Source organism: Sebastes fasciatus, chromosome 5, assembly GCF_043250625.1.
Source record: "Sebastes fasciatus isolate fSebFas1 chromosome 5, fSebFas1.pri, whole genome shotgun sequence".
Taxonomy (NCBI): domain Eukaryota; kingdom Metazoa; phylum Chordata; class Actinopteri; order Perciformes; family Sebastidae; genus Sebastes; species Sebastes fasciatus.
The window spans coordinates 31,017,196-31,040,085 of NC_133799.1; the positions used below are offsets into that span (position 1 = coordinate 31,017,196).

Genomic DNA, 22,890 nt, shown 5'->3' on the forward strand with positions numbered 1-22,890 from the left:
TTTAAATATTAATTTGAATCCATAAATCCAGATTGTGTCTGTGTGAGATAGAGAGATATGGTATAGTCACACCCAACACATTCAGTCTGAGTCTGAGCCACGCTGTACATAACTGGATAATAGGAAAACTCAATATGACAGCTGCCTCCTGAATTACAATATACAGTATATAGCAGGGTGCACAGAGCAGGGGGGAACGGGGCAGTTTTTTTTCCACCGGACATAAATCCATCCTGACAACATAATCAGCATTGCTATCTTACGAAAAGACAGGATTTCCCTCTAAAGCGACACACTGCGGTGACCAAATGTGTCAGATGACTTCATGTCCAGAAATGCAGGGAAAAACATTTAAGAAGATGAAAACACAGACGCAAACTCAAAACAAATTATCTCTAACAGCGGCACGAGAAGCGACATGAATGGTCCTACTTTTTGTTGTCGGACGTGAGCGCCATAATTATTGCAACAGCAGTGTATCTGAATGTCCTTGATCATCAGGGCAAAAATATGTTTGTTTCATTTTTGATTCATGTTTCGGAGAGATAACTTTCTCATTTCTTTAATAAGAGCATCTCCTGGCACAGTTTTAAAGGTTTTTGTCCCCCCCCCGCCACCATATAATTGAAGAACACGATAAGGTCCACATCTTGCTCATTATGGAAGCTTTAGGCAAATATAAAGAACCAGTTAAACTCCCACACCCCAAAATGCTCAAATTTACTGCAGATTCTAATTCAAATGTTCCACGGTTGAAATAACTTGAAAGGCGACGATGACACACACTGATCTGTGAAATCTTTTTCAAATGTCTTCTTTATGAAAGTTGGGATCAGAGGAATTCATTAGAGATCTGTGGGTGGCATAGGCAATAAGAGACTGAGGCTTTCCACTGGCAAGTCTGTGCCAAACTGAACCGTTTCCAAATCTGAAATCTGCAACACACCCACAGTCACTAATTACTTGACCCTATTCCTGCAGAACCTGTTTTCTTTGGAGTTATTTTTTGATTCATATGAGATCTATCAGTGGAAAAGAAGACTTGTTTCATCATATTAATGCAGGATTTCCTTGAGACAAAGCCTCGTGCCCTCAGACCTTGCATCGTCTGCTTCAGTAGCCCTTCCCTCAGGCACGTGTGTGTAGCCTCCTCGGTGGGTGAGTGTGTGTGTGTGTGTGTCATGCCGGCAGGCGTTGACATAACTGATGCGCATTATGCGTCGTGTATAAGGCCTCATGAGCCTTGTTATTGTCATTGATATAATGTGAGCCCGCCGTATGTGCCACATGCATTGTGGTCCGGTTGAGGATGATTGATATGAACCTCCAGTGATGAGAAGGCTCAGATCAGATGGACGAAACCAGCAAGGAGGAGGTCAAAGGAGACAGACAGGCTTTTTCTTTTCTTACCAAAACAGTGTTGCAGTCCACTGTTTGGATTTCCTCCTTCGCATCAGAGTGAGACGTCGATGTTTGCTTTTGCAAAGTTTTCCAAAACTGGATTTTTTTCTTTTTGCAAATTAGCAAATTGGAAATTTAAATCCAGACAAAACTCTACATTCTTTGTGCGTAGCCTATTTGAGGCAGTTTTTTTTTTTTTAGTTTTGAAATAGAAATGATGAGGATGCTCTCTCTCGGGATTTAACAAGTCAGAAAGAGCTATATTTCAGTTGATATAGATCTATCAGAAAGTACCAATACAGTCCGTACCAATACAGCCTCTTGTGTGCGTTCTGAGTGACAACCAAGGCTGGATTAATCCACTAGAGGGGCCCTGTGAGCTGTGAGACGCCATCACTCTCCTTTTAGCTCAGTTTTAGTCTCCACCAACTCCTCAGAAAGTTGTAAAACCAGAACAATTTAATGATTCTAAAATGCTCCGTAGAGCTATTGGCAAATACAGATGATAATCATCTGTGGAGTCATCACTACAAGCGACCCCTCTCACATTATTACATATCACCCATTGTTAATATAAAAAATAGGGCTGTCAAAGTTAACACCATAATAACGTGTTAAGGCAAATTCGTTTTAACACCACTAATTTCTTTAACGCATTAACGCGACTTTCGATTTTTAGGTTGTAGCGGGCTCAGTTTTAAAGCTAGAGTGAAAATACTGGTATAATATGAAACTAGATAAATCAGTTGGTACCAACCATGTCATGCTAGCTTCTTGCGAAGGAGGCTAAATAAATCTCTAAACTTACGCTAAATTTTGGCGAGAAAAAAATAGCATGGCTATTTTCAAAGGGGTCCCTTGACCTCTGATCTCAAGATATGTGAATGAAAATGGGTTCTCTGGGTACCCACGAGTCTCCCCCTTTACAGACATGCCCACTTTATGATAATCACATGCAGTTTGGGGCAAGTCATAGTCAAGTCAGCACACTGACACACTGACAGCTGTTGTTGCCTGTTGGACTTGAGGTTTTGAGCCATGTTATGATTTGAGCATATTTTTTATGCTAAATGCAGTACCTGTGAGGGTTTCTGGACAATATTTGTCCTTGTTTTGTGTTGTTAATTGATTTCCAATAATAAATATATACATACATTTACATAAAGCAGCATATCTGCTCACTTTTCAGCCAAATTCATCCCGGTTCAAACCAAGACATCAAGGCATCTTTTGACTTGCAAATCATCAAATCAGTCATTTCTGGGAACGGCTTGCACTTCTCGTAGTAGATCAAAAAATAATAACACCTGCCATCAGATTCTTATTCCTTTTAAAATGGATATAAGAAATTTTAATTTTAGCGTGAGAGACCTTTAACAACAAAATGTCATGAAAAGATAATATTGTGCTTTTGTTTTAGGTTACATCTCATTTATTACTCTTCACCTATATTCATATGGCAGCATATCACTGCCACACCTGAAAAAAAGCATTAGTATCACGTTATAACGTGAAATATTTATTGTTATAACAAGATATTTTCACGTTATTACAACATATCAACTTTTCACGTAATAACAAGAAACTGTCCTTGTTATAACAAAATACTATTTACCTCGTTATAACGTGAAACCTTTCACGTTATAACAATAAGTTATGTTTATAAGTTTATATGTCGTAATAACATGAAAATATCTTGTTATAACAATTACATTTTCACGTGATAACCTGATACTGATCCGTTTTTTTGTCTTTCTGAGTTGCAGCAATACGCTGACGTCATTTCAACCAATGTGTTTGTTAATAGACTCCAGATAGTCCTGATTCTGTTTTGCACCCTTTCACCGTGTAAAATGGATAATGATCGGTGTAGTCTTCTTAAAAACCTACGTAGCGTTTGTCACGGTGTTGCATGTTATTTGTTAAAGGAATCAGAAATTCAAAAGAACGTACAGTGATTTTACTCAGAATGGGATTTACACCTTTTCACCGTGTAATGACTGAATCAGCCTCACAATGCCTTTTTGGTTTGTAGCAGCGCATGAATAAATTAAACACGTCCAGCACTTCTTGCCTTTCATGCCTCAAACAGTGGCCCTTTGATAGAAACAAGGAGGCTCCTCCATGTAATTACACTTGATCATGTTTGCATATGTCACTCCCACAGTCTCTGTCACGCTCTCTGATTTTGGATGCTCCTGGGAAACCTCTTTCCTAATCCACAAGTTAATGTTTCAACCCCTTTTTTTTCCCAGAGAAGGATGAATCGGAGGAGCAGAATCAGACATCCTGTCTGGTTTATCTGGAGGAGAGAGATAAGTGTGGATTCCGCCTCTTTCAGGGAACGCACATTAACCATGCCTCGGAGGGAGAGCTGGGTGTGGGGACGAGAGGGGGGGAGGCGTCTGTCTGCTGGGAGCACACAGCTTTCACTCACTTCGAAAACTGTGAAAACGTCCCCTTCACACCCTCGGCAGCTCGGCGGAGCTCCGGCGCTATGTTAGTGGTGATAAAATGCCTGCGTGCAGTAGCATAGTCGGAAGTGAGACGTGCAATGTTATCCAGAGGTGTTGGACTGACAAGTCTACAACGTGTAAACTTGTATCCTACAGTGACTCCTGACCCTGACCCTGTTAGAAAAAGTCTGGAGGAGAAGCAACAACACAAGTTTGAGATGAAATTCAGCCGTGCATTTGTGGAAAAAGCACATAAAAAAATGACAAAACTGCAATTTATGCAACAAAAGAAACTATTTATTTGGGATACGCATTGCCAGTACAAATTAAGAGACCATAAAACCTACATCTTTCAGCTTTTTTTTCTCCACAGAAAAAAACAGGTTTTTGAATCGTAATTAAAAAGACAATAGTTTTTCCATTTGATAACCTTTTTACATACGCAGAGATCTTAAAAGTTAAAACCTGTCAAGAAAAAGGCGCCACGATTTCACTCTGAAATCCTTATAAAAAAGAAGTTAACATTCAAAAACACTGCAGTACGTTATTTTTTTTTTTATTGAAGAACAAAAGGACATGCAACAAATAAAACATTTCATGTTTTACAAATTTTTCTTTTCATGTCTCTTTTCCTTTTATATTCAAAAACTAAAAAGCATCATTACATGAAGCTTCGATAATATTTGACAGGCAATGTGAAAAGTAGAGTTAAGCCTTTTTTTTTTTTTTCCTTTTCTTTTTTTTTTCGAGGGGTGCAAAAAACAATCCTTGTGTGTTTTGCCTTGCATGGCCGGCCGGTGCTGTCAGTTCACTCCAATGACTTCAGAAGACACGACTGAGGCAGGTTCTGTGTATCACTTCAACGGTGCTCGGCCCCTCGACTGTAATACTGAGCAGGTGGGTCGAGGAGGAGTCGCTCCGAATGATCCGAATGAGTTTGGTTTGGTGCAATCGTGCCGTGGTTTGACCTCCGGACAGCAGCTCTGAAACGTCCGATGATTCCGTACATGTGTAATAAATACAAACACACTGACAACTGTTAAAAAATACTTGTGGTTTTCAGGCTGTGTGACTGGTCGGGATCTCGGGGGTTGAATTCTGTTTTCCGCAAGGAGGTTCATTTAAGCTAAAAACAATTCCAGAGGGCGATGTTAACGCTGACTTTTCACGTCACCTTCATTCGGACAGTAGCCATCTCGGAGACGGGCTTGTTTCGGTGGTCTGGGCACAAAATAATAATAAGAACTTCACCTTAAAGGGATAGTTCAGATGTTTTGAAGTGGGGTTTAATGAGGTACTTATCCATAGTGGGTGCGTTACTTACAGTAGATGACGGTCAGCGTACCCCCAGCTTGGAGAAACAGACTGGAGCACCGACACCGGAGCAAAGCAATACAGTGATTTGGACGGGGACCAGTGTTCATTTTGGCAGCTATTTTAGATTTAGTCTTAGTCTAAAGACGAAAATGCTTATTAGGTTTAGTCACATTTTAGCCATTTTTATCCTTCATAGTTTTAGTCACCAAAAAGTCATTTGATTTTAGTCAAAATGTTTTCTCTCATAATTTTGTTTATTGAACATTTCTGTCATTTTAGTCAAACTTATTTCACATAAAAAACACAGGTTGAATGGTTAAGAATGCAGCTTTGCAGTTAGTTCGAGTCCTCCTGACTGCGTTCATTAATGATGCGTGGTTCAGTCGCACCCACCGGTCCGTTATGAGAGACAATCCGCCCACCCAACATGTAAAAATATGCGTTCCTCAACCACCCGAACCCGACCCGACCCGCAAACCGCCAACTTTATGCATTATAGTAGCACTATTGTCAGGATTGCAGGACAGAGACGGACTGAGCGCTGTTGTGTGTGTTTGAGACAGAGAGAGGCGAAGAGAAGGTGACCAAAATAAAGAGAGATTTTGGTAAAGTTCTTATGTTTTTAAACTGTAGCCACCTAAAAAAATCAATATCCGTTTAAGTGTACATTATATTTAGAATACTTTTAGCGCTTTATCTTGCCGTCAGACAGCTCTTTCCTTCTCCTTTCCGACGGCGAACTGAATTGAAAGTGAAACTTATCTATGCTCTCTCCAAATCCAGCAGGCTCAGAGGACAAAAACAGTGTAGATACGTTTCACTTTAAGTTCAGTTCACTGTCGGAAAATATTGTAAATATAGCGTACACTTAAACGGATATCAAATTTTTTTTGTCTTTCTTTTAGGGGGCTAAAATACGTTTTTCTGTTGTCCCAGTCTACAGCACTGTATTGCTTTGCTCCGGTGCTCCAGTCTGTTTCTGGATGCTGGAGGCACCGACTGTCATCTACTGTAGGTAATACACTGACTATGGATAAGTACCTCGTACAACCCCACTTCAAAACACCCAAACTATCTCCTTAAATCCAACAGGAACTCCAACTAGGCTGCGTTAAAATGGCTACTGTCCAAATTCAAAGATGCAAAAAAAAAAATTAAAGGTGCATATCTACATACTGTATATAGAGCATTCTTGGGCTAATTCACATATAATGGTAGCTTAAAAAAAGAAAACAGTCCTGTAGCAAAGCAAAAAATAACATCAAATGAAAAAAAGGGTTATTCACAAAATGGAGACATAAAAATATATCCAAACATTATCTGGATTTGTGTGCCATCAGGGTATTTGTTTCTGTTTTTAATTCATATAAACACTTCTGTATTCCAACTGCATTTTTTGGCTTTGAATACAGAGTACTGTAGAGCCCTATGAGACGCTCGCTAGTACCGTAGATAATAAAATCCTACGAAAAGAGGAAAAAGAAAACGTCAATAAAGCTGATCCCAATGTAGAGGATACAAATTCTGCCTTTTTTTTTTGGTATCAAAGTATGTAAATGCTGATATCTCGTATACATGTTAGACCACATACTATACTGTACATACAACAAAGGTCACAAATTTAATTTTCACATTTTGGATTGGTTTGATGGATGTGGTGGTTTTAGTGTCATTTTAAAACAAAGCAAAAAATGAAGGGACTCTGGAATATGGAAAATACAAACACTGCAGTTCGCTTTCAAATAATATTCTGCTTAATGTTATCAGAGAAAAGGGGTTAAGTTCAAGTTGTTTTGACTGTGTATGGAGTTATATTAGTGCCACAATCCTGAGCGCTGTGCAATGGCATATTTTGAGCACAGAAAATGATGTTTTGCTCGCACTCAGTAACAAAATTCTTATTGTGTAAAGAATAATTTAATTTAACACAAAAATCTGCTCAAAATGTCTCATCACGCACTCAGGATTATCACACAAATATAATAATTCCACAAATGAAAAGTGAATTCAGAAAAAAAGGACATGCGATGTGTTCAAACCCCACAACATTTGCACCTTAAAATCTGAATTATAATTTTTAGTTTTGGATTTGGTTCCCAGCAGTTATTTGGCTATGTTGATCTCACTGACGATGTCTGACCGTGTACTGTATATGCACTCTTTTTCTTCCATATATGACTCCTATAGTTAAATCTTAAAACTTCCTCTGTATTGTTTTCTCTTCGACATTTACAAATGTTACCCTTTGATTTGAACCATTAGGTGTTATTGTGCTTTGATACATATCAACGTGCCGTAATTGCCGCTGATGTTGTCGTGGATTTAGTGTTTCGGGTCAATTCTTCTTTAGATATTGTGGCCGACAAGCAAGGCAGAACTTCAACTGACTTTGTGAGCCGTGCTCATTTGTTGATTACTTACGTAAAAATTATTTGCATTATTGTACTGCATGTGAGCAGAAAACCTGCTTCTCTGGCGGTAAAATATAAAATGTCTTATACGTCATTGTCTGCTGTAGAGGTTCTGAATAGAAATCGAGGCTTGATACTTGGATATTACCTGGCTAATATGACTGGACTAACATAATAACACTTCACAAAGTATGGCGTGGAAAATGGAAGGACATAAAAACGTAATCAAAATTCACCTCCAGGGTTGAACTTTGGCACTATAGATAATGAACATGGTAATAAAGACAGATTTGTTATGACAGGGCGTGGCGTGGCGTACAGTAAAACTCCAATAATTATAAAAATTTGTAAAACCGAAGCATTTTTGAAATTTTTCTCTGTTGTTATTTTCGAATAGAGGTAGTGTGGAAGCATTTCAATTTACAAGACGCGGGGGCATTATATGCTGCTAACGGTGTGAATATATAATGTAAGAGAAATACAAAGAGGCAACATGGACATCGAGTGGAAACTGTACAAACTGTGAAGTGTGGATATGAGTCCCCTACGCAGGCTGCTAACGGTGCTGCGGTAATCCAGATAGGAAAAGTGAAGTATTCGTCCGTTAATGTCGTCCCAGACTCCCAAATGTGTCCTGACTACATACAGTACGTCACGTCCAGTCCCGATGGGGTTTGAGCTTTGGGAGATGTGGCTGGGGGGGTTGCAGCGGTGGAAGATGTTGGGAAGCAGGAGGACAGAAGAGTGATGAAGGGGGGAGGATCAGTTGGAGGTGTCAGAGTGAACGCTTCCGGGTCCTTCTGTGGGTGAAGTCACTGATGAGGGGGTCGGAGCGTCTTGCCAGCCACCGTTTGCCTGAGAGGAAAAAAAAGGAGAGAAACATTACTTTCATATTCATTACTCCAGTGATTCTCAAAGTGGGGTACGGGGACCCCCGGGGGTCCATGGCACTCTGCTAGGAGGTCCGTGAAAAGTTTTCAGATTTATTAATTTAAGTTATCATGATATAATTTTCTTTTACAAATGGCTTCATAGTTCAACAAATAATATTTTAATTTTTAAATCTGCACTATAATCAGTCATGTTGGCATTGTACGTTTGCAAACCACTGATACGTTGAATGTGGACGTTTTTTGCATAAGGTCAGAGCACGTGATGCAGTATATCGATTACGCATATTATACAACATCACGTAAGAAAGTCCGCTAAGGGCTTTGTTGTTTATTTAAGGTAGTTACATCATTATAGTTGTTACTTTATGTTGGTATATTATTATTTTAACACAAACCATGATGCGTCGTCGCCTAATCCTAACAAATCGTTTCACAACGTTAACCACGTGGCATTGTGCGTTTCTGCAAGCGGGATACAAGGCCAGGTTGGAAACATATGTACAAACTTTTTTTTGGTTCAGAAACATCAACGTATCCCGTGGTTTGCAGAAACATACAATGCCAACATTTTTTCTGACTGGGTTGGTATAATAGTTCATAGATTACACTTTAATCTAACAAATCTATAACTCTTGGAATCTGCAAATATGTTTATTTTTTATACATCTAATCTCTTCCTAATTCATTTCTCTTGTGTTGTTCTTTCACATAACTAAGACAATAGAGTTGTAAAAACAGGCTAGGTCAATTATTCCAAGGGACGTACATGAGGGGGGGAGGGGTGTATATTCTCTATCTCGTAAGGGATCCTTGGCTGAATTAAGATTGAGAACATCCGCATTACTCAATGCGGCTGGGTCAAACACAGCGAGGTACAATGAATGGAAGTCCTGAGGGCGAGGTAGTGGATGAGCGCTGGGATACTTTGAGCTATCCGCCACACAGTCGCACACAGCCTTAAGCCAAATGGCCTCCTGGATTGGAGGAAGCTAGCTCATATTACAGCTAATATTTCAGAATAAGACTGACAAAAAAATATATATTTCAACCAAGCAGAAATGGAGTGAATTACAGTCTGTACCCCATCATACACTGCACACTCAAATTCATATAATGAAGAAAATACACAATCTCGCACAGCTTCTCTTCTGTCACTTTCATTTGCAATAATATGAATAATATATTTGAATTGTCTGAAAAGACTCCGAAACAAAACGAGTACAATCAACGTCACATGCGCTAATTATGACGCTGACAGCAGGAATTAACATACAATAAGAGAAACGGAGGGCCTTTCCTCTAGCAGAGACAGCACCGCTAAAGAGCATTTAGGATATTAATAGTAAGTTTAAAGCCATCAGAAAAACTGGAAATGGTCCTCGACAGCCTTTCATTTCCAAGCCTGTTATTTAAGACGGCAGGCAGCAGTGTGTAATCAAAAGCTGAGGGGTCAGATCGCAGAATGTCTGACTTTGGTGGCGCTTGGGCCTGTTTCAAAATCGTAATTACGGCTGTAATCATCCACAGCATGCATTATGTATCCGCTCAGTCATTATCCAGTCTTTTTTTTTTATATTTCAGATAAGAAATTTCCTTTAACTCTCTCATCGTTTGTTCCACTCTTCACTCGTAAAATCTGTCTTCAGATGTCTGCAAATTTTCCTGGATACAGGGTGCACACAAGGCCGGCTCTAGCCCTTTTGGGGCCCTAGGCGAAATTCGGATTTGAAGCCCCCCCCCCCCCAGATTTTTATTTTCATAAATAACTGTATTTATTATCATATAAATAAACTAAATAAACAACTGGTCAGTTAGTTTCATTACAATTTACAATTAACAAATAAGTGTGGCCAGGCAGATGAAAAAGTGTCTGAAAGAGTTACGGGGGTGAAAAGTGTATTTATTTATTTATTTGATTATTTGTTACCTCAATACAGAAAATGAGGAAGGGTGTCCACTGGTATTTTTTTTTTAAATTATTATTGTTTTTTAAAATTTTTTAGAGGGTGACCAGCGCCCCGCAGAAGGTGGCACCCTAGGCGACCGCCTATATGGCCTATGCCTTAAGCCGGCCCTATATAAATGTAACTAATTAACAACATACATTAAACATAGAATTGAGAAAGCGTTGGGGGTTGTAGGAGACTTCTAAGGCTGATGTATTTGCTTTTATATATATATACATATATTGTTAATTAAATAAAAAAGTAGCATCTCTATAATATAATCCATTTGAAGCTCCTCTGTGCTCTGAATTTTAGGACCTAAACATTTTGTGTACACCTACAAGATTAACAACGTTGACAGAAAATACCACTACTTGGAAAAATATCATAACCAAACAAAAGTGCAGAGCACATATTGTCCTAAAAGGACGAGTGAAGAAGCCAAAATTCATAACTTACTAGCCTTAGCTCCATAAATCACAGGCAAACAGCCTGGCAGACAGATCTCCCGCTCTTACATTATGCATCGCAGGGCTTCTTTACAGGGTATAAAAGTGAATAACACAGCATATTGTGGCAGTGTAAGATGTGGTAGAGCAAGCAGGCGTCCAAGGAGAACCGTATCTGTGAGGTCAAAGGACTGAGAGAGAACAGGGCCTGAATACGTTAGCGGCCTCTCAGGGCTGCGGCACAGCTGGCTGTGGGGATGCGCTCGGAGCAGCCGGGAAGCCTATTTGAATACACATACATGTTTTTATGCGGGAGACATTTCATCTGATTATCATATGGCCACTGAGGCACGACGACGACGACAGCGGAGGAACCCAGCCGCGGCTGTGACCGTCCTCGTCCTCTCAGCGCGGCTCGCTGTCAGGGCCATTAGTGTGGCAGGAACATGATCTGAGCAATGCGCTTGGATTGCTGTCCCAAGTCCACACTCTGCTCTCCTTGTGTCTGTCTTATCGATTTTCCCCTTTACGACACGGCTTGTCGCTGTGAATTTCCCTACTGTTTGCAGCCGCCAGCGAGCAAACCCCCAACCCCCCCCTATCCCCTACACAACCCCCACTTCTACCCCTGCTGAAAAAATAAGACAAACACGAGGGGAACACACCCCTATGGCACATGAGGAGTTGTTTCCGGTGGCGTGAGGTTTTATTTTTAGCGGGCGTTGTCTTGGGAGGCTTTAATGGGAGCTTCTGGTCCCCGGGGCGGCTAATCACGGGTCAGGTGGTCAGAGGGATTTGAAGTCCAGTGCAGGAGGTGTCACCTGTTTGTGCAGTTCGCTCACGGCTGACTGTACGTGGCTGCAGGTGCTACGCCGGACCTGATCCGACATGACAGGCTCAGGCGGCGGCTCTGCGTGTGTGTGGCCCGGCCACATGCCTGCGTACGCCGGGCAGCATGCTGCCCGTGGCGCGAGCTGTACAGAGGCAATCAACTAGGTGACCATGGAGCGGAGACAAGTCCTACTAAGTGGCATTCGGAGCCCTATGGCTTTGAAATAATTGGTAGGGAGAGAGAGAAGAAGAAAAAAAGAATCCTTACATTGATGCCCTGCGGACTGTACATCTGGTTGGCTGTGAGTCCTTCACTGTACCCGCCTGTCTGACTGATAACATGGCGAAGGGTATCCACCTGAAACATTCGGAAACAACAAACAAAGCAAGGTCAGAGTCAACACAAGAGCAAAGAGAGAGGGATGACGAGACGACAAGAGACAACAACAGCACACTGCTGCAAGTATATCCTTGGAGAAGTCCAATCAAACAAAAAAGGAAATTTAAGATAAAAACTTTTTCTGCTTGTTAAAATAAAAACTATTCACATGGTGAACACATGGTGAGACATATTTGGCCCTTGAGACTGTGAAGAAGCGCTATAGTGGAGCCTTGTAAAAGCATGTACAGTTTTCCCCGACAGACATTTTAACTTGCCACAGCAGGAAAACCAACACATATGATTAATAACATTAATGATGGCTCTGTTCCATTTAGGTCCAAGTAAACTGTTGGACCTTAATGGAACTAGGATGGACCTAAGGGGACGTAGAAGTATCGCAATGGGGGCGTGCATGACCGGGGTAAAACATATGTAGCGGAAATGAAGTTCAATCTGTTTCATGTGGGAGCAATAAACAAACAAGAGTGCTTTCATGCCGGCAGGAATTGCAATAATTAGGTTAGCAAGATATTTTCAGACATCAAAATGAAATGTTAAAAAGTCCAATTCACTCATCAAGCAAGTATATCAGTTAAAGACAAAATCAAGAAAACAGGAGTAGTTCTGCAATGTTGGAATGGGAAAAACGAAGAAACCTGCCGTTATTCCAACTTGGGAGCGTTCACACACTGTTCCAAGATGGTTACCACCATTTCTAGCCTTGCAGACACACCATATTCAGCTAACAGGCTAAATTAGCTTGATTAAAGGGAAACTACGCCCATTTTCGAAATTCATACATGTTATTCCTATGGTCTAAGACGGTCCAAAAAATATTAGTAAACATCAACAACTCTTTTCCAAATCCAAAAACTAGAGTGCTAAAACTCAAACTTGTGATGTCATAGGGTATAACGTGTGGAACTGCTCCATAGACAATGAATAGGGAGAGATGTTATAGATGACACCCCGAGCACCCAGGGGAATGTTATGAGTATATGGGAACATTTTCTGTTTCAAAGCTGACAGCACTACAATAGAATAAAGCTCATTTGAGTATAAAAACAGAAAACAAACATTCTGTGAGTCCACAAAATCAGTCTATGGGGCAACTCCAGACTTGATACCCTATGACATCACAAGTTTGAGACTTACTTCTCTGGTTTCCGGCTTTGAGAGAGAGGAGCTCATGTTCATAAATACTGATTGAACTTTCCAAGGCCATGGAAATAACATCGGAATTTCTAATTTAGGTGGTGTTCCCCTTTTAATATTTGTCGCAGTTTGTAAACAAGTAAAACCAAATGCTAACAAATGGTGTATAGTGCCTTTATAACCAGCTAATTCGACTGAATTGGGGTTATGATATTACTTGAATACGACATTGGTCTAATTCATGATAATAGTTACACCTGTGCGTGACAAGTCAAAATGTCTACTGGGAAGTGAGGTGGGATCTGCCCCTGCTGTGCAGCTCGCGGCCCTACCTGTGACTGCACGTTGGCTCCCACCTGAGCCCCCTGGTACGAGTCCCCATTGAGAGACTGCACGTTCATGAACAAGTCCCCGGAGTTTGACATGTTAAAAGAGCCACCAGAACCTGAAAGGAGAGAGGGAGCAGTCGCATCACAGAGAGACAGAGAGCAAGCAGAGCTAAAGCAAGTCGGCCGGTCCAGGCAGCAGCCTGGAGGAGCACCATGCAGATGTTAGCTAGCTAGCAGCCAGACGGGCTCTGTTAGATGAGAGGAATGGAGCCGTAGATAGAGGAAACCAATAGGCCTTTATTCACGGAAGACATTCTGACATGTCACAGTAGGAAAAGCACAGGTGTAAATAATGAAAATAATGATTGCTGAATTTGATTTAGCTGCTTTGATTTCATGATCCAGGTATTGTGATGATATGCTGATTTACTGTCCCTCTCACTGGGACACTTGAATATAGAGCAGAGTCATCGTTAGTGTTACAACAGTAACGACTGCACTTTTCCCACTATGACAAGTCAAAATGTCTGCTTTGAAACAGGCCTATGGACACATAAGGACAGAAGAGATAGCTGTAACCCGACACAAGAGGCGTTTGTGTCAAGTATACGTTTTTTTCCTCCAAACATAGAAATAAGCAAGTAATTTGTATATTAGTGCTGTTAAGAGGTTATTCATGGCTAAGCTACAACAAAGAAAAAATAATTAAAAAAGCCAAGTCCAAATGCCCTTTCTTGCTGTTTAACCCAAGGTCAAAGTATCAATAGAAATTCGTTTCAGAGTTAAATGTGCTAAATTTGAAATTCAGAGCATTAATATAGCAGCAAACAACAATTTGCTATATAAAAATATAAAGAAGTAATGTCATCCTGAGCAGAGGATGAAGTCACTCTCTCACTGGCTAGCTAATCGCTGCCGCTCTGCGCTCATATGACGCTCATACGGTGCTCATACGGCGCTAACCGCTGATAACACCGTCCCGATTCACGGCGTCATCGCGGAAGCATAGCACCCGCCCTCCAGTTCCCCCTCAGGTTAACACTGTTAGCTCTGTCAGCACTGTTTCGTGCTGCTAGCACCGTTAGCTGCTTGCCGCCGGCTCAGCCGTTGCCATGTTGAGATCCGTGTGGAGGCAACCCCTCAATCATAGATTTGCTCTGAATTTTTAATTTAGCACCTTTAAGTACAGAAGTAAGCTCAGGATGTGTTTAGCCTAGCTTAGTACAACACTATAGGGAAACTGCTAGCCTAGCTCTGTCAAATGTGACAAGACGCACCTTCCAACAAAACTTTTGTGGGACTTTTGAATTGATTTGGTAACTACATGGTTCAACAGGATGCAACATGTAAACGAATCAGCTTTGGTGTGGTATAAGAGCATTTTTTTTTTCTCACTTTTTACAGATGTAAGCTAGTTTTTCGCATCTGCTTCCCATACTTGTTCCTTGCTAGGCTAAACATGTTTCCTGTTCTGACTCCTGGTGAGATGGCAAATACACAAATTTCTGAAATTCATGGACTGTAGCTTTAAAAGATAAGGCTAGTAATATTCCATTTTCTTTGTCAACAATTCTTATAAAAAGACCTAAATTAATACGTTATTATATCTTTCAGTACTTTCCGACTTCGCTTCCCTATCAGCAGTAGGCTACTCAGTCCCAAGCTACGGAAGCCCTGAGATACAAGTGAGAAAAATACATTCTTGTAATCCATTTCCTAAGTCTAATTTAAATTGTTTTTTTCCTCTTGTGTTTATGACTTAAGCACAAGTGAAAAAAAAGTTTTTTCCAGGATAATCTTCCTAAATTCCTTAAATTTTTTTTTATCTGTGAAACAAGTGAAAAGAAAGTTGTTGCAGCCACTGGCACCCTCTCTTATGTATAACCCTTTTAGTGTTTTTCTTTGCATATGCAAAGTAGGAAAAAATTTTTTTGCCAGGATGATTTTTCAAAGTTACTTTTTTGTGTGAAGCAGGTGAAAAAAATGTCTCACAGGTTACATTTATTTTGTAAGGATCATTTTTGTAAGTGTTTGTTGTTGTAATACATATTTCGGCCACAAGAGGCTGAAGTGCGCCACTACCCCATGTTCTTAATATAATTAAAAGCATTTTAATTACAATACAATATTACAACAACAAACACAACAAATCTTTTCTCCTGCCAACGTTTTTTGGATAGTTTTGTGTTTTTCACAGATGAAAAAAAAAGTAACTTAGAAAAATGATCCTGGCAAAACCTATTTTTTTCACCTGTTTTTAAATCATAAACACAGGAGAGAAAACAGTTCAGTTCCAAGTTTAGAATAGAAAATGGATCACCAGAATCTTTTTTCCTCACTTGCATCTCAGGTCTTCCGTACCAATCCCATTCGTACTGAAGACAAAAATCTTGGGTCATGGATATATAGTTTAAATTTTCAAAAGATTAAGTAATTTCCTAGTGGGGGGCTGTAGTTAAGTTTTCAGTTACCCAAACCGAAGAAAATTGTGTCAATAAAAACTACTACAGTGTGGCTCAACTGATGTGTTTTCACTGGTTTGGAGTTCTAAAGCACAGAGGAATAAGATATATCAAGCAGTACTTGTTAGTAGAGTCAATTCATTGTCGGTTTTGTCTTTTTATGAGATTAGTTGACAGTAACAAAAGAAGTATAGAATATCACCAGACCTATCCTTTGCATGTCAGTACAGCAGAACATGATGAACACAGAGTTAAATAGTCATACATGAAGAATATGATTAATTGAGATGAAGACAAAAGGACAGTAAGCATATGGAGACTTGGCATGGGGCTCAGGTTGGCTAACCTCTGACACAGCTTTGCTCTAGAGGGGTAGTTATTCTTGTTAAGGTCAGTATAATAATGGTGCATTACCAGGTGATAGGCATAGTTCCTTGTGCAAGAACTGCCTTTTTGTTAGTCCTAATTCTTTCATTCCTTACAAATCACCAGCACCAGCATTGAAATAGCCTCAGACTGATATACTGCAATAGTTGTTTAGTCGTTGTGATGCACAGAGTGGAGGTACATGTCTAATAGCTGAGCGGAGCCAGGGACTTCCTGTCTCACCTGCAGAGTTTGGAGTTGAGGGTGAATTTGCTTGGCTTCCATGTGAGGATGCATTAGCCGCATTCACGGCAGTTCTCGCAGCGTACATGTTGGCTTCTTCTTGGAACTTACCAATGTTTTTCTTGTATCTGATTCTTTTATTCCCAAACCAGTTGGAAACCTGAGCAGACAAACAAGAGAATGTAGTTTAATGCTCACGAAATCTTATCACACAGAGCCTCTCCACATTTGGGGGGGGGGGGCGAGCATTCAGACATATCAGGGTAGGTTTTAGCTTGCATGGCTTTAATGGCATGTGTAACACTGCAGAGAGCGGTTGTCAGAGGTAGGGGCTACATAGACTGGTGCTGTGAATCCGCATTAGTGCCAGAATGGAATGATTGCCAATAACAGTCTCATTATGTCACCATGACTGCAGCTATCATCAGAACTCACGCACGCACCAATCAGTCAACATCCGCTAACACCCATTACTGCTAATGGACTCCCAGATGAAGCCAGGGGGGTAATCCCAGCGCTAATGATAAACAACATTAAAATGAAAACCAAATCAATCCTGCAAAGTTTCCAATACACAGCGTAGGTAAACATTCTCCTTTATTATGGCCAAGAAACGGAAAGTCTACAAATCATTCAGCCGCTGAGCAGCTTCCACAATCAGGCCCAGATGCATCCTCAAATCATTTGGTATAAATTAATGAAACCAATTGAGAAAACAATCCATTCCCAAATGATGGATTCAAAACACAAACTGCTGTTTACCTTGGCGTTGCTTTCCTTATTATCAATTCTCACAGGATTGAAACAACTTGAGCGCTAGAATGCAAAGATGAAAAAACAAGGTGCCTAAATATTTTTACTCTTTTTGCTTGTCAGCAGCATTGGCACAAACATCTCAAGTGTCTTGAGATGTTTGGTAAGTTACTGTGAGATTTATGGTAAACCATCATCGCACTGCACATGCCTCAAATGGTTGCAGTGCTAATTTTCAGAGGCTAATGGTCTTGCTAATTACTTCCATATACTGTAGGGCTGAAACTAATATTTTTACAATTGATTAAACCTATTGATCTTTTTTTTATTAGTCAATTAATTGTTTTGTCAAATGTTTTGATGAGAAGCTAAAAAAACATACTCAATTTTATAATCGTATGAAATAAAGATTTTTTTTATTTTTTTTAAAGGTGCAATGTGTAGGATCTGGCGGCATCCAGTGGTGAGGTTGCTTATTGCAACCAACTGAGACCTTATTGAACCTCTCCCGTGTGCCAAGCGTGTAGGAGAACTACGGTGGCTGACGCGAAAATGTGAAACCGCAAATGGCCTTCTCTAGAGCCAGTAGGGCTGGGACGATACATCCATCTCCCGATTCGATATGTATAGCGATTTTTTAAGTATTATGATTCTACAAGTATTGTGATTCAATATTCCAATTTATTGAGATTTTTGTTAACTTTTTCAACATTAGACCATGAGAAAAAGTTGAAACATACACTTCTGGGGACTTTTACTTTGGAAAATATCCCCAGATGTCCTGAAGTCAAATTAATCAGTCATTGTCATGGCTTCGTGAAGAGGACTTGTTATGTAGATATAAATGGCTCAATCTAAATGATCAAAAACCCAACTATTCTTAGTTTCAGGAGATTATACACTAAAGAAAACATTAATATTATATTCCCTTTCTGCCAATAGATCCCCCTAAATGCTACACACTGTTCCTTTAAATATCAATTATCAAAAGAAGTGATTAAATCTATATCCATTGTGTCACAGCTCACAGAAGTACTTTTATCGACTCTGGATTTTGAATATTTTGTGTTATAAGAAAACTTGTTCCCCTGTATGATTAGATAAGAACTATGACAGCAGTGTTGTCTTTAGCTTGCGTTACATCAATAGAAACAAAGAGTCATTGGTCAAAAATAGCTTTGTCTGGTTTGAATTACAAGACGACAAACTCATGACATGGCATATTTATACTTTGAGTCCTTTGTTGTCTCAATGAAAGGTGCCGCTAAAAGATCAGAGGAGCTGTCTGTAGTCATGACAGTCAGAAAACGTATTATTAGGTTACTTGCCAAGACGCTCGCAGCTGCTTCAGATTTGAAATTGTGTTTGTCTCGCTCTTCCGTGTACAGTACGGCAGTTTTCCTACAGGTGGTGTGGTGTGGGGTGCACTGATCTGTGGTGTACCTGGGCAACTGTGATGGCACACTTCTTTGCCAGCTCCTCTTTAGCCTCCTCACTGGGGTAGGGGTTACTGAGGTGTGAGTAGAAATACTCGTTCAGGATCTCTGTCGCCTGCTTGTTGAAGTTTCGTCTTTTCCGTCTGCAAAAAGAGCATCAGAAGTTAAAACAGGAATAGAACACAGTTTAATCACAACAGCACAGAAAGGATAGAGTTGTGCATTGCTGCACATTTTTGATCATACCGCTAGGAGTCACTAAAGTGTCTAAAGTTTAAAACCAGAAGTGATAAAAAATGCCATTACATGATAAGAGTGTCATCTAAATTCGAGCCTGGCGTTCAAGATGTTAGCTTGATAGTATACCGGCCTTCAAATAATGTGGTGTCTTTGGGTCCCCCCGGTCTTGCTTTGGATGAACTTTACTTGCTTTGTGAAAACGTCTGCCACACTAGAAACTTTCAATTTAGCTGCAGTTTTGCTCTGAGACACTTTGTCAGGACTCAAGAGAACAATTTGGCCCAGAACTGCTTCACTACAGCTCTGTTTATGAGCAACTGCAAAAAGAATTGGCAGTAGAAATAACAGCACATAGAGGGCCATTATAATCTACTCAAAATCTACTAGTGGTAGTTGAAAAACCAATACAATTCATAGTCTCAACAACTTTAATAGCAATATGGGACAATAATATCATCAGATATATAAAAACTAAGTTTGGAAAAACAATGCAAAGAATGAACTGAGTAAAGATTTGATAAATGATGAAAACAGCCATTGGTGGGTATCAAACCATAATACTGAACCAAATGTATCCAGATCACAAAGCACTGAAAAGTCAAGTGCATTAGGTTGGTACCAAATGTCTGGTCAGATTTTTTTTTAATCTTTTTGATTTATTCTTTGATCAGAGAGTTCCTAATTTAATAATAATTAACAATTTTGCTAATTATATAAGAGATTTTTGAGAGGTTTGAGCATTTAAAATTCTTGTACCTTGTGGTTTGTGGTTAGATAACAAAAACTGGCTTCTTTTGTTAAACAAAAAAACGGGTTTGTAAAAATATAAAAATAGCAACTTTTTTTTGGTCACTTGGGGGCAGCGCAACAAACTGTAAACACAACATTGACATATGAGGTTGTTGTGGTTGTTCTCACACGGTTGTTTCTTTACACATCCGGCAGACATATTTAACGTTTGAAATCGTGTTGATGGTGACTTGATGAAAGTACAACACTCATTCCACCAACTCCTTCAGGAAATATCTGTCTCTTTAGCTGCCAAGTGCTCCACTTTGTTCACCAGCTAAGTTGCTAACTGTGTCTAGCTGTTTGGTGCTGGGCAGGTAGTGTACAGTGGGTTTATCAGAGTTTTTTTGTTGCTGAAAACAGTTGCCTGCTGTGTCCGGAAACACGGTTGATGAGACTCAACCAAAACAGTAAAGTTACGGCCCGTAAAACCAAAACAATGAGCTGAAAGATGCTAAAATGTCCCGTACAGCTGAGGGAGCTTCAGAGCTGGTTGATAAATCTCTGTGGGCTCATCACTTCAAGTGACCTCTTTCACATTATACAGAAGTCATTTCATCCATTGTTAATATAAACATATTAATTAGAGCAGCTTTAAAGCAAGTATCAAAACAGTATTGTTTTTCACTTCAAAGCTAAAGAAACGCCTCATTTCCACATAGCTCTGTGTACGTATGCGAGTCAACCGGAAGTTCATTCATTCCTATGGGAACCTTCGTGATCTCCGATGTGTTTGCGAAACTCCTCCTTCCAATTTCTTTCGGTCCGTAATTTGCCTCAAATACGATGAAAAAAATTTAACTTTTGCGGCAGATAGCGGGCGGACCGTATGCACAGTGTGCAACAGGAAGTTAGCATGTTATGTAGATGAGTTAGGCTAACTTCCTGTGGAATTAGTGAATTAATAAACAGATTGGTGAATATAATACAGTAAAAACTTTGACGGCAAATTTAGCAGTTTTGTGAACTATTTTGTTAGAAGACGTATGAACACATATGTACACAGCTAGCATGCTACCAATGTTTGCTAAATATGCTGTTGAACTTTTCACTTTCAGAAAAAACGTAACGTTATAAATGTGACTCGTCTAACGTTAGACTGGACGGCAAAAAAAACAGACAGTAAATCATAGATATAAAAACATATCTATGCAGTAACTTCTCTCCCACATCCATCCGTAAAGAGATGCATTTCCTTGCGTTGAACACAAACACAACGGACACAAAACACAAAACCCTGTGGAACTGAGGCGAAAGAATAACTGTCTAATTGTAAACATACAGATAATCCATGTAATATCTTGCATGGCAGCACACAGTAACAAGGCTGCATTGATCAAACATGAAATACTATTAACAAATTTTTTCAAAGCTTCCATATTAAAATGAACCCAGTAAAAGCCCCCCCCCCCCCTGTACACACACACACACACACACACACACACACACACGCACACGCACACACACACACACACACACACACACACACACACACACACACACACACAACACCTTAAAGCAGACAGATATCATATGCTGATGCCCATGAGTTGACTGACCCTCTATCTCCTGCACCTATCAGGTCATGTCTGCATGTGCCACATCTAAAGAGGGCTTTACATAAGCTGCAGGGGAACCCTGTAAAATCTCTTTGCATGCATCCACCGGTGAGGAGATTTGTGCTAAAATCTCTGTCCCGCACTCCAAAGCCTGCTCGAGAATATGTAAATGTGCACAGCGTGAGCTCCAGCAGCCAGTAGATTAATCAGCGGCGCCGAGCGTGGCAGTGCCTCTCAACCAGTGAAAGCTCTCCTCTTCCTCTCCCCTTCCCCTTCCCCTCTGCGCCGCCACAATCATTTGCAAGAGAATAGATAGGGAGCTTTGTGAGGCAGCGCATGCCTCATTTAAATGTTATGCCTCCAACTCAGACTTTGAGTGACATTTATCCTTGGAGAAATGTATGCAAATCCAAAGCGCGCATCAAAAGGAACAAGCGATTACATTAAAAAAGGGAAATAGTTAGCGTTATGGAGCACGCGGGGAACTCTTATTGGCCGGTGTTGCTGGGTATGCTGGTTCCAAATGGCATCCGTAGATGCAAACCACCCCAGTGTGTGTGTGCTGAGCAGCAAAACAGCATGTGTTACAGCATGTTTATGGCACGATAGGCCTCCTACATTAGCCATTCATATGGATATCAGGCTGAGAGGGGAGCACATGATGATTTGCGGTGTTGTTAAACTGGGAGGTTATTTGCAGCGCGAAGCGTGGCGTGTATGGAAATGTGCACACAAAGAGACACACACCTGGCATCGAGGAAGCGGGAGCGCAGGATCATGACGGCCTCGCAGGTGCTCTGCTTGAGCTGCATCTGGATGGAGCTGAACTTGCGGTGGATGATGTTCACCATACGCTCGATCTCTTTGGGCGAAATTGGCCGCGTGCGCGACTGCTCCCGCAACAGGTTCATCACGTGGGTGGTGAACTCGTTACATGCCTGTAAAGAAGAAACACAGGAATAAATTAAAAAAACATGCAAAAACTAGGGCTGTCAATCGATTCAAATATTGAATCGCTATTAATCGAATGATTGTCCATAGTTAATAGTGATTGATCACTGATCTGTGGTGTACCTGGGCAACTGGGATGGCACACTTCACAAAGTAATCGCACATTTTGAATCTGTTCAAAATGTACCTTACAGGGAGATTTGTCAAGTATTTAATACTCTTATCAACATGAGAGTGGACAAATATGCTTTCTTTATGCAAATGTATGTATATATCTATTATTGGAACTCCATTAACAACACAAAACAGTGACAAATATTGTCCAGAAACCCTCACAGGTACTGCATTTAATATAAAAATATGCTCAAATCATAACATGGCAAACTGCAGCCCAACAGGCAACAACAGCTGTCAGTGTGTCAGTGTGCTGACTTGACTATGACTTGCCCCAAACTGCATGTGGTTATCATAAAGTGGGCATGTCTGTAAAGGGGAGACTCGTGGGTACCCATAGAACCCAT

The 22,890-nt window shown here is 40.4% G+C and overlaps 1 protein-coding gene across 4 annotated transcripts in view; it reads right to left on the minus strand.

The window, feature by feature from the left end:
- Positions 1-4,490: 4,490 nt before the first annotated feature.
- Positions 4,491-22,890, minus strand: part of LOC141768286 (pre-B-cell leukemia transcription factor 1) — an 80,059-nt gene continuing 61,659 nt past the window's right edge. The window contains exons 4-9 of one of the 4 annotated variants that reach the window (XM_074636422.1): positions 22,166-22,356; positions 18,838-18,973; positions 16,753-16,801; positions 13,574-13,686; positions 11,973-12,062; positions 4,491-8,440 (exon numbers count right to left, since the gene is read on the minus strand). In XM_074636422.1, coding sequence (XP_074492523.1) covers positions 8,348-8,440; positions 11,973-12,062; positions 13,574-13,686; positions 16,753-16,801; positions 18,838-18,973; positions 22,166-22,356 — 672 coding nt within the window. In that variant the 3' untranslated portion in view covers positions 4,491-8,347. Of the gene's footprint in view, positions 8,441-11,972; positions 12,063-13,573; positions 13,687-16,641; positions 16,802-18,837; positions 18,974-22,165; positions 22,357-22,890 lie in introns of all 4 variants that reach the window. The other 3 variants (XM_074636421.1, XM_074636425.1, XM_074636424.1) reach the window with 3 other exon arrangements.